At 52.2% G+C, this 11,577-nt stretch overlaps 2 protein-coding genes across 5 annotated transcripts in view; one reads left to right on the forward strand and one right to left on the reverse strand.

Annotated features, from left to right (window-relative positions):
- LOC113201706 (regulating synaptic membrane exocytosis protein 1) overlaps window positions 1–11,577 on the reverse strand; it is an 88,266-nt gene that overhangs the window by 60,035 nt on the left and 16,654 nt on the right. For all 4 annotated transcript variants that reach the window (XM_052273456.1, XM_052273455.1, XM_052273457.1 and 1 more), the window contains exon 2: window positions 1,696–1,809. In XM_052273456.1, coding sequence (XP_052129416.1) covers window positions 1,696–1,731 — 36 coding nt within the window. In that variant the 5' untranslated portion in view covers window positions 1,732–1,809. The remainder of the gene's footprint in view (window positions 1–1,695; window positions 1,810–11,577) is intronic.
- On the forward strand, window positions 6,834–9,663 carry LOC113201678 (lipase 1-like). The gene is made up of 9 exons (XM_026419510.2): window positions 6,834–7,091; window positions 7,211–7,285; window positions 7,441–7,615; window positions 7,714–7,828; window positions 7,909–8,155; window positions 8,252–8,413; window positions 8,541–8,628; window positions 8,716–8,861; window positions 8,946–9,663. Exons 1-9 carry the CDS (start codon window positions 7,041–7,043, stop codon window positions 9,108–9,110), a joined length of 1,224 nt encoding a protein of 407 aa, XP_026275295.1. The 5' UTR covers window positions 6,834–7,040; the 3' UTR covers window positions 9,111–9,663.

An 11,577-nucleotide genomic window follows, 5' to 3' on the forward strand; every position in this document is an offset into this window, starting at 1 on the left:
TTTTCACGAGAGGTACATCTGCGTGAACATCTCCGCACGCACACGGGGGAGAAGCCATTCGGATGTTCTTTGTGCGACAAGAAATTTTCAGTAGAAAGTAGTCTACGTCGACATCTCCGTATGCACTCGGGAGAGAAGCCGTTCTTTGAGTAAGAAGTCATTCTTGTTCATTAGGAATCTGCGCAACCATCTTCGCAGCCTCTCGGAGATAGACAAAAATACTGTTTGTCAAATTTGTAATAAGATTTTGTTTGGACCGTAGGAAATTTAGTTTATGTTTGTAAGTTGTCTGTTAAATTTGTAGACAATTGTTTTTTGGAGCTTGATGTGGTTTGTAATTGACTTGCTAAGTCTGTGAAATGAAAAAATGTAACAAATTTTACTTATCTTACGTCATTTCTAAGGTGTTTGAATTCCAAAATGAGTTTGCAGCGGGTTTGCAAGCAGCTGGCCGCCGGGCCCCCCACGCCACGTTGACGCCCGGATAAGAATGCAGCGCCACACGGATGGTTAATAATGCACCGCAATGCGTTCCCCTTTCGCCGTTCCGTGCCCAATACTGTCATCCGCCCCCGCCCGCTTTGTCTCTTTCTCCCCTGCACCTCCCCCCATTTATCTCCCTCTCGCTAACCCAGTCTCTCTTTCTCCTTTCGCCCTTGCACGCACTCCTACCCGAAACCCCTCTCGTCCCATCGATCTCGTAAATGGACCGCGCCCACCTATAGGCCCGGCCCGTTAGCGAGATCAGGGCGGCGCTAACTGCACTCCGGCCTGTTCGCTTTGTAACCACCGACATCATTGATGCAAGAGGAAAAGGGGGGGGGGCAGTGCCTCTTAAGTCCCCGAAAAAGAAAAGTAGGTGTGACACGTTTAGTGCCGCACGGCAATCGACACGGTGGAGCGAAACAAACCAATTCTTTGTTGAGTTAGTTGCTTGGCCTCAATAACTGAGTAGTACCCTCACCCTCTCTACGCCGTGGTCCACCGAGTCGAATGGGACGAAAGAGGGTGTGGTGTGGATAGCGGCCGAAAGGGAGAGATAAAAGGCCCGGGAAAAGGGACGATAAGATAAGCGGAAATAAAATCGCTGGAGTTGGAGATTAGCTTTTGCAGAGGCTGCTCCCGCCTCCCTTTAAGAAATGGAAAGGACTCCTCCGGGCGAATAATCTTAATTCGACCGTTTTAATTGTGCCATTGAATAAAGTTTTCGAGGTGGAGCGACCCTGGCGATGACACGGTCGGCACGGGGGAAAGGCGCCAAATCTTGGTAGAGAGACTTCATTGAAGGGACGTCCGATTTCTTTCTCCGGCCCCCCCCTTATTTCGTTCCGTTTGTCTGAAGGGGTCGTCATCCGTCCCCATCATCAGTGCCTTAATTGGGGGGGACAGTCAACCGAAGGGGGATCAACTCCTTGTTTCTCGTGAGCGGGCGGCGGAAATTTCATCACCATGCATAGCAATGTTGACAACCGCGCGTGCGGCAAGGAACAATCCCCGAGCGGCGAGAGAGCGGAGGGCTTAGGCGGCGACAAGTAAATCCGTTAGTGGCGCCCCGAGGGTCCTAAGTGATAATAAGGCGGGAACAATGGGCCCCGCCATTACCGCGCGTGTGCGCCATCGTAAAAAGTGGGGGAAAGGGGGGGGATTGGAGTCGCCGACGTGACCGGGGTGGATAAGCGTGCGAAAGCGACTCACCTTCTTCATGAAGGACATGACGTTGGTGGGCAGCATGGTGGCGCTGGGGCTGCGTTCCGGGTGCGAGGTCGAGTTTCACATGTTGGCCGGCCCCTCGTCACGCAGCATCAGCACCTGTCGGCAAAGGGCGTCAAAAAGTCAGTGTGTGATAGATATAACCCTCGACAGGAGAAGAGAGAAACAAGCGGTGTGGGCTTGTCGCCGGCTCACTGCGGCGCTGGTGGAAAGCAGCCTCCTTAAGGCGGGACTGATTCCCCGGAGAGCGCGGGACAAGGACAGAGACTGATCAGCTGTCGGACAGAGATGGATGGCGCAGGCTGCTTTGCCCCACGCGCTCGGGCCGTGCAGGGGCATAACGTGGTCTCATATGCGGAGGCGAAGGTTTCCCCGCTCCCCGTCCTGGTTTCGCGTCAAGACTGTCGGGGCCTTGAGGGCACGTTGAGGACGCATCGACACGACACTCCTCTCGCTTTGTCCGTGTATTGGACATTCTAGAGGATCACTACACCCTGTCAGCCATATACACTCTGAATGGAGAGGAACAATTTAGCAGGATACTTATAGACCGATCTGTGCGTTTCATATGGCTCGGCGACCCTTTTGCGTTCAGTGGAGCCCGCGCGGCGCACCCGCCGCCCCATATTCACCGCAGCCGGCGCACCCCAGCGCGGCCAGACCCTGGATCATGACTCGACGCTACGCCGCGCCATCGCCAGTTGCAAGGATGCCGTCGAGTGCCAAATAGCGAGAGAGAGAAAAAAAAAAACTCGTGCGAACGACGCGACGTGCAGGCAGGCTGCGGTGTGTGACATGAAAGACAAATATAAAACGCGGGGGCTTTGCTCCAACGACTTCTTGATGTGGAGAGCGCGATGGCGGGAGGGCAATATGTCGGTCGTGGGGTTCGCGTGTGCGCTACGTTTTGTTTACCTGATGATATCACGGTGTCAGTCAGCGCCCCTACATTTTGACACGCGGCCGACACGCGGCTTCTACCCGCTTTCCCCCACCCACCTCTCGTACCGTGTCCCGTGTCCCCACTCCCTCGTCTCCCGTCTCGCGAAAGGAAAGCACTCCAGGAGCACTCTGTGGCTGTCCTGCGCCCAACAACGATGCTGTCCCGACGCCGCACCAACTCCACCGCTTCGCTACCGAGTCAACTGCGGTGTCCCGGTTGGTGTCATTACCTAAGTGCGCCGTGCGCTGTGGCCCCGACGAATAAAGTCAGAAAGAATGCAAACTCTCAGTACTGTTTTGCAGGCAGAAGTAAGTTGTACCCTGATTTTTTATACTCTGTTGCACCAACTGTTGTTGGTTGTTGAAACTGTTTTCAAAGGAACGTCAAGACAACGTTTGTTTAGCGTTGCCTGTTGATAACGCTAGGACGAACAATTTATGGCAACACAATACAGTTCGTGTGGGAGATTATTTAGGGGGTCTGCAAGATCCAAGAAGTGAGGTGTGTGTGTGTGCGTGTGCAGGACGCCTTGCACGTATTAAATTACTAGCGCGGTCTTGCAGCGGCCATGCAACAGCGAGAAAGCGACACCTAGTTGCGTTGCAAGTTCTTGGCGAGCTCTCGAAGTCGCTCCTCTGTAGGCTGCGGCCAAAATGGTGTCGGGTTTCAACTGGGGGCGCCTCGGGAACTCTTGCTCGTTATCTTTCTTTTGCGACAGTAAATCTGGGCAAACTTATCCCACACCTTAGAGAAGTCGGGGCACTACTTGGTAGCCGGAGGGATAGCAGTTAGCCGCAGACACAATTTTTGTGACTCCTAATGGCGGCTACAATGACAGAAATTTACTTTTCGCGCATGTATTGGCTTACACTGATAAATAAAGTTAACAATAACGTGCACATGCAAGTGCTCAACTTGTTACACACTTTCTTTTGTTTGACTGGTCATTTGAATATTAAAATGCGTTTAAAATTGAACACTTAAAAGTGTGCGCCTTGCTACTTCAGGTCGGCAATTGAATTCCCACAATTTTCTGGATAGCAATTCGGTGACTGTTTACCATTTTCTGTTCCGTTAGATAAACCTGCAGCTGGGAAAACGAAGATACGGCTGCCAATCTGGGGTCTGTAATGCTGCTCTATTGATCCGTGTGGTTTGGTTTGGGAGGCTGTGCGGGCTGTACGTCCGGCTCACCGACCCGGTAGCTGTGCGGCCCGGCGGCCCGGCCCGAACCCCTTTCCCCCTTTCAGGCAATCGGACCAGTGATGGGAATCCTTGCGACGCCCCGGCTGGGAGCCTCCATCCCCTGCTGTATCGAGGACCACTCGGCTGAGGGGAGGATCAGTGCCTCCTTGTGATTCCCGGCCCGAGATTGCGTCCACGTTAAGACTGCCGCCGCGCCACTCGGCCTAGTTTTGAATCCCGCTCTCATCAGAATGCACGGCGCCGAGGGGGATAGAGTGAGACAGTAGTGCCAACTTTTGGCGCTGCCCCCAAGGCCCAGGCTGGGTCTTCGATTGAGCAAGCGACTTTGAACTTAGGAAGAGGCGGGGGCGGCGCGCCCCCCAAGAGACACCGTCTTCAGTCACAGATCCTCACCCGCGAGTCAGCCGGGGCTCCCCACCCTTATCTCACCCCCCTCTGCGCCGCCACAGCCCCCTAAGCAGCAGCAGCAGAGCAGCCAGACCGACAAAGAAGCCAAATTGATGACGTGGAACGGAGTGGCTCGTTAACAGATGACTGATGTCGTTACCCACCTCGCTCGCGGCAATATAATGTTGATAATGACGTTATAGTCATCAGTTAACGAGCATCTAGTCCACGTCTTCATCCTGCCGTTTTCCGCGAAATGAATAAAAGAAAAACTTCATTTTCATAATAAACACTGTGCCACCCTTTGCGCTCTGTAATTTCAATCGAGGTTAGGCGTAACATGGCGCAAAGTAACGATTTCCCGAGTTGAAAACTTGAAGCAACCGTGTCATGCAGAAATCATACTCATGCTGTTAGTCGAGTTGAGCCTCACCGCAACGAACATCGCACCGCGCCTCAACTCGCGTACTTTTTACCAACAAAACTTTTCCCTCGGAGAAATTACATTCCGAGGAAAACTGCACGCGCGGAGGCTGGCTAGCGTGAGGACATCGGTAGAGGGGGAAAGGGGGCTCAGGGCGGATAAAAGAACAATGAGTTTCTTATACGGTCGGCCAGCAGCCCCTCCTGCTCTCCTGCCAGCCCTGCGAACCCATTTCCTGCTTTTTCCCCCCTTTGTACCAACTCGGTCAAAGAACGCTTCATTGCCAGAAGCTTATCTCGGTGGGGTGTCTGACATACTGTTTATGGCACTGCTTTAAAAAGGGTGTGAAAGGGAAGGGAAAAATTAACATGGGTCTCAGATATTTTCTTTCGGCCAATGAGAACGCTCGCCAAACCAGTCTGTTCTGTTCTTTTGCTCTCAAGAACAGGCGATAGAAAATAATAGTGTAGCGTAGCCCCTGGATTAGGTGATTAGCAAAACATAAAGACGGCTTTCGGCTATCTGTTCGGATTACTAATACTTAAACTTAAAACCAAGAAAGGAGTATTATCTTCTTTGGCTTTAAGTTGCTCACGTGCCTTTTTCCACCTTCTTCTTGAATGCGATCACTAACGTAAAAAGGAGCGACTGCAACGAAACCACCTGCACCGGACCCGGCCCACGGGTGAACGCCGTCCTTTCCAAAGGCAACAAAAGCCGCTTCTTTTTTAAAAAAAAAAAAACAAAAAAAAAACAGAACAAGGGCACGAGTGGGCGTTTCTCTGCTCGCGTACAAAAGCCTGAGTAAAATATAATGTATAGGAAAACGACATCCTTCAGCTGCACCGAGGGGTCGGAGGGGTGGAGGGAGGACTTGAAGGTACGCTTGTTTTGGTAAACAAAGTGCAACGAGGTATACTGTAGCTGGCTCGGGAAGAGGTTTTTGCAGTCACTAACGCCCCATTACCACCCCCCTCTCCTCTCCGGGCAAAAGGGAGCCCCACCCGGATTAGGGCAAGTACTGTTGTTACCCTCCTCCTCCTCCCCCTCCCGAGATGGACCGAACAGCTGTTTACGTCCCATTGCAGACCGAGTCGACCAAATCATGGTCATGGCGCGCTCCGAGGGTCGCTGTCTGGAATGGAATGGAAAATAAAACTAACGAGGTCATTTCCCCTTTTCGGATTGTAGCACGTGCACAATATGCGACGCAAAGCATGAGCTACAAATCCCGCCGGGGAAACGACCGTTAAACTTTGTGTCAGTCGGATTACAGGGTACCCGGATTACCTCTAGAGTATCCTCCGGATTACGTTGCTTTTTCTCTGGGATTACGCCGGATTACCATTAACTTTTCGCGGATTACCCCAGATTTTCTCGAATTTCCTCCCTCAGCAAACACACATACTGTACTTTATTGTTAAATTAAAACGGATCGTGTAAAACGTCTTCAACTCCATGAGCCTCAATTTTAAGTTGATAGGGTAACCTAGTTGAAGCACACACACTATGTCTGACACATTTGGGCTGAAACGGTAGGAGGGAGAAGCGAGAGGAGTTGGAGTATGGAGGGGGGGGGGGTGCACCGTGCGCTAATATATACATGCACCTGCACTCACGGCCTTATCCAGACCTGCTGGACAGGTTCTACTTTGGGCGTCGATAGAAAATGTGTTGCACTCGCCAACTTTAACTGCATGCCTTACACTCTCACAAGAAAACCAACAAAACTCGAGAAGTGCGAACTGTAACGGGCATTACGTGCTCAGAACCCGCAACTCGCAACAGCTGCAACAGTCAGCCATTTTGGAGGCATTAAGGTATATTCGACTCGTGACTTATACAACTAAAATTGTACGCTAGATTACGAAGTGAAGTTTGAACTTCTCAGCTAAAAATGAGTTACAAACATTCGGACACATTGTGTGTTTCACACTTGCTGACTTAGGTGAGAATTGAGAATGACATTTACTCATTGCTGTGGAACAAGTAATTACCCGGTTTGAGGCAGCTACTAGGTAAGTGGTATAGTCAGCAGTGCCAGATAAAGCTAAGCGCGGCGAAAGTGAAAGGTGACGTCATAAGATAGTGGTTCAAATATACGTGGAGGGGGCACCGTTGTCTGTGGCTTCCAAGTCTGCCGGCTCGCTATAGCTTGTTAGACGGGTGCTTAGGAAGACTAGTCAGTTGCTCTCCACCAGTCGCAGGAAGACACGTTACGCAAAATACTTTCCACATCGCAGCTCTCTTGCTAGTATCAAAGAAAAGACTTGACTCATCATGCAGCCAAACAGGGGCACGGATTTGGCATAAGCACAGCCGTTTGCCTTGTTGTAATTCGATTCAGTACTATATAAAACAGAAAACAGTATGTCCCGCAATCTCCTCACGCAGTTAATACTCGTAATCGTTGGAAACGGGGTAAGTTTTCCGACTGAAGCCAGTGAGTTCGCAGTGTAGGAAAAATATTTCTAGATGCATAGTTTTCTTTTTTAGTGAGAAAATTTGTTGATACATTAAAACACCCTTTGGTTTTCTAGGTAGTTGTGAATGGTCAAAACTTCGCAGACTTGTTTGTAAGTGCCGCTATGAGAGTGGAGGAGGTGCGACCGACTGTAAGTATAACAGAAAGAACAAGTAGGTATTTTATGTAACACAAATGACTTAAAAGCTCGTAAAGAATCGAGAAAATCAACTGCTACCTCTTGAATGAGATAAACAAACAACGTCAAAAGTAACATTAAGATGTGTTTCTAACTTATTATTCCAGACCGACCTTATAAACAAGTATGGTTACCCCGCTGAGGCGCACCATACCGTTACTGAGGATGGGTACATTCTACGCATTGATCGCATCCCTCGGCCTCAAGCACCTGTCGTCCTTGTTGGTAATCCGCTGTTTTGCAATTCAGCCTGTTTTGTGGGACTGCAGAACGAATCGCTTGGTACAGAAATATATCTGAAAAGAATCGGTGTGAAGCTGGCTAGTCAACTTATTCTATATCTGTAACTAAATCTAAATCTGTAACTACTTTTGTTTTAGCTTTCAAATTATACAACGAGGGGTATGACGTCTGGCTAGGAAATTTCAGAGGAAGCGGTCTCTCAAAAAATCACACAAATTATACAATATTAGATCGGCAGTTCTGGAATTACAGGTAGCATTTAACATTTTCATTGTTTTATGCAATTGAGTTCACTTGTTCTTGTCCCCTCTCACTCCTTTGTTTTCCTGCAGTTTACACGAGCACGGTGTGATAGATATTCCCGCTATGGTGGACTACGTGCTAGCCGCCACGGGAAAGCCGTCCCTGTTGTATTCTGGCCACTCTATGGGGGCCACGTCCTGGTTCATAACGGCGGCGCTCCGGCCCGACTACGAGCAGCGCATCAGCGCCGTTTTCCTGATGGGGCCCGTCGCATCGCTGGCGCACCACCGAAGCCCGATGCTAGACGTGCTCCACCCCTTCGAGAATGTCACACTTGTGCGTAGGACGGCGGCGTTTAGATCATCTTTAATTTTGTTTCTTTAGCGAAAACGTTTCGAATGCTTATAACAAAACCATTTTTTTATTTTGTAGGACTTTGAGACTGCGTTCGGCCCACACATGCTCCCGGGTTCTAACAGCTTGCTTCGGTTTTTAGGTGGTTTATTCTGTCGGACTTTTGTGCCTCCGGAAGATCCCTCGCATTGTTTAGCTTTTGCAATACTTGGTGAGCTGACTGCTGGCGGTGGCAACTTGGTTGGTATACACTTTGTTTAATCACGGCTTTTTATCGATAAGCCACATCGTAAAGTCACGCAAAGACTGGGACATTTTTGAAAAACCAGGAAATTCAATGAAAATTTGCCTTGTCTTTATTCGGCAGGTTTATCCAGCATATTTCCAATATTACGTCCCGTCGGGCGTGTCAATGCTGGAGTTATTGCACTACATCCAGCAAGCCAATCGAAACTGTAAGTCTACGGCACCGCCACCCGTGTTTCTGCTTCCACTGCTTCTATGTTATAATACTAATACAATGGTGTTCATTGGCTTTACAGGGCCTGGCTTTCGACAGTTTAATCACGGAGCCGCCAAAAATCGCCAGCTATACGGACAAAGCGTACCTCCTGACTACAGTTTATCAAACACCAGCGTCCCTGCGTATCTTTACACCGGGAGAACCGATATCTACGTTTCACCAGAAGTGAGAGACACACCTGTCCAATGAAAGATCCCACCTCAATGTTATTTTTTATTGTTTTAAGTTTGTTTTATTTTTTTATTGTAGGACCTAGCTTTCCTGACCACCTCACTGAAGGACGTAAAGAAAGTCTATCAAGTCCCAGAAAATACATTTGGCCACCTTGATTACGTACTGAACCCTAAAGCTCCAATACTACTGTACGATACCATGATTGCGGACATGGCCTCTTTCCTGGAAAACCAGGAGTAGTGACAGCTTGTGAGTGCTTAGTGAAAGTTTGTAAAATTAACGTCAGTCGGGATGATATGACCCCATCTAAAAATATGGCACGCATTGAAACAGACGGGAATATATAAAACTGTGACTCTCCAAGTTGTCCCTCCCTCAATCTCGACAGACGGCGCCTTGTGATAGCGGTGGCCGCAGGCGCGCCCGTCCCACGCTGCCTGTCGCATCCGATGTGCCGCGCACAATGAAACCCCCAAGTGGATTAAGGTCTATGATCGTTAAGCTCGGCGCCCCGACCTCGGTCGCCGGCTAAATACTTTGGAGCGTGTTACACGGCAGGGGCTTTGGAGTACGGCTGGCGGACCGTAACGGGGCGTGGCCAGGCGCGGCGGGGAGCGACGTCACATTCCGACTCTGCCCCGCCGATCTAGTTAGAGCCGTAACCGGCGGCCCCTGGCGGCAGCGCGGGCTGTACACTGCCTCGGCCCACCCCTAGCTCGTCCTAAATTCACTTGCGCAAGCGCTTCTGTTGGTACGGGCTGCAAAACTTCGGATATATTCACACTTCGCTTTAAACACCAATAAGTAGTAATATTATTCAGTTGCTGTTGCCGATTATTCAATAATAAAGCATTCTCGTACTTTTCCGAGACATCCCTTCCTTTTTTCGCTTAATCTTCCGCTAAGGCGTTCTCATTTTATTTCACCGCCCAATGGACTAAAAAATGCCTTCGTTTTATGCATACGAACTTTCTTTTGCACATACCTCATCTCGTCTGTATGGCCTACTGCCTTTCGACTTATTCACAAAGAAACAAAAAACAGACAAACCGTGTGTTCTCTGCAGCACGTCTTGGCCCCGCCGTCTCTGCCCCGGTGCCTTCGTTTGGCTCCATTCATTTGCTCCGCGGGGTCCCCCGGTCCCCAAGGCCTACGGCCCTCTCAAAGTCCTCAACAGTCGACCGCGTCGCTGCGTCGCTGGGGTCTTTGGGGCCGCTGCCCCGAGGAGGAGAGGGTGGGAGGCAGTTTCTCCCCCCCCCCCAACCCGTCCGTCTGCCCGGCTGTCCGCCAGGTGTGGGGTTTATGAACAGCCCCTCACGGCCACGGGGTGCCATTACGGCCCGGGCCCCGGCCGGGGCTGGGCAGAGGCCTGGAAGGGCCTATAAGGGCTGCAGGGGGTGGATTCCTTGCCGTGGTCCCCTCCCCCCGCCGCGCCGTGGCACCAGATGTTCCCCCAGCGTACACAGCGAGAACCGCTAACGCAATTTGCCATAACGCCGTCCCGCACCGTGGCGGCCGCCGCCGCCCCACGCTCCACTCTCACCGCCATCTGAATTTTTCATGATCCATGAGAGCGGCCCGAGGCGTATCAGCCCCGATGATGAGAGGAAAACACCTCGCCGCGCGCAAACTGTCTCTGTGTGTCCCTCGTGATTCTACGTGGCGGGCAGGCGGAGAGGGTCGTTAACGACCAACTGTGTGCCGGCCGTGGCCACAGCGCGCCCCTCCCCGCCAGCAGCTCTGCGGATCCTGTTTACCGGGCACACGCGATCGTGGGGCAGCCTCGCCTCCACTTTTGTTGTTGTTGTTGTTGTTGTTGGCGGGGACTCCATGATGAGCGCCGCCCGCTGTCACATCCCTCAGCCCCCCCGCGCTTGACGACCGTCGCGCTGAGTCGCGCCGTTGGCGGGGCGTGGACAATGGCTGCAAGCGCTCGCCCACTAGTCCACGAGCCTGGGTGCGGTCGGGGCTGACCGCCGGGCCCGGGCCCCATGACGGCGCGCCCATGGTGGGGCCAGCAGCAGCAGCAGCATGGCAACGTTAGCATGGCCATTGAAACGGCTCCATTCCATGCGTGCGGCCAAACGGCTGGGGAGGGGGAGGCATTCCCCACAGTGTGAGCCATTGCTTGCGCAATGCGGGGCATTCATGTAACAAGCGGCGGTCGCCGTCGGCGATGGAGGCGGCCGCCGGGCGATGGCCGGGCGATGGCCGCCCAACGCCGCCGCCGACGGGGACGGACGTGCACGCCGCCCGAAATCGCGTTGGGAAGCAATCCCCCATCGTTATCAGCCCCGGCCATGGCCGCCTTCATTTCCCGAGATTGCCCGTCCGCCCAGGTCCAGGACAAATAAGGATGCCCCCCAAACCCCTTACCTCTCTCCTGCTGCGGCCCCTCCGCCTGCCTGCTCGCCCGCCCCGTACAGCTGTGCGCGCGGGCATCCTATGGCCGGGGAGATAAATAGGTGGACAGGACACCGCCCCGGCGTGGCTGTGTCTACGGCCGCCCTCCCCCTCTTTCTCTCTCCCTTTCTCTCTACACATCCCCTCGTCGTCCCCGAGTGCTAAATTCCTCTTAGTCCTTATTCCTCAAACTTAACGGGCGTCGTCCTGCGCTACCAGGGGGGGAGGGGCCGAGGCCGGCCTCCTGCGCTACCAAAGGGGAGGGGCCGAGGCCGGTATCCTGCGACACCAAAGGGGGGGGGAG

Source organism: Frankliniella occidentalis, unplaced genomic scaffold (genome assembly GCF_000697945.3).
Source record: "Frankliniella occidentalis isolate FOCC.00 unplaced genomic scaffold, Focc_3.1 Scaffold273, whole genome shotgun sequence".
Taxonomy (NCBI): Eukaryota; Metazoa; Arthropoda; class Insecta; order Thysanoptera; family Thripidae; genus Frankliniella; species Frankliniella occidentalis.

What these genes read in the sequence shown, in the direction of transcription:
- LOC113201678 (XM_026419510.2), top strand. Translation starts at nt 7,041, where the DNA reads ATGTCCCGCAATCTCCTCACGCAGTTAATACTCGTAATCGTTGGAAAC. An exon ending in TCGTAATCGTTGGAAACGGG is followed by an intron (nt 7,092 to 7,210) that starts GTAAGTTTTCCG and finishes TTGGTTTTCTAG; the next exon opens with GTAGTTGTGAATGGTCAAAA. An exon ending in ATATCTACGTTTCACCAGAA is followed by an intron (nt 8,862 to 8,945) that starts GTGAGAGACACA and finishes TTTTTATTGTAG; the next exon opens with GACCTAGCTTTCCTGACCAC.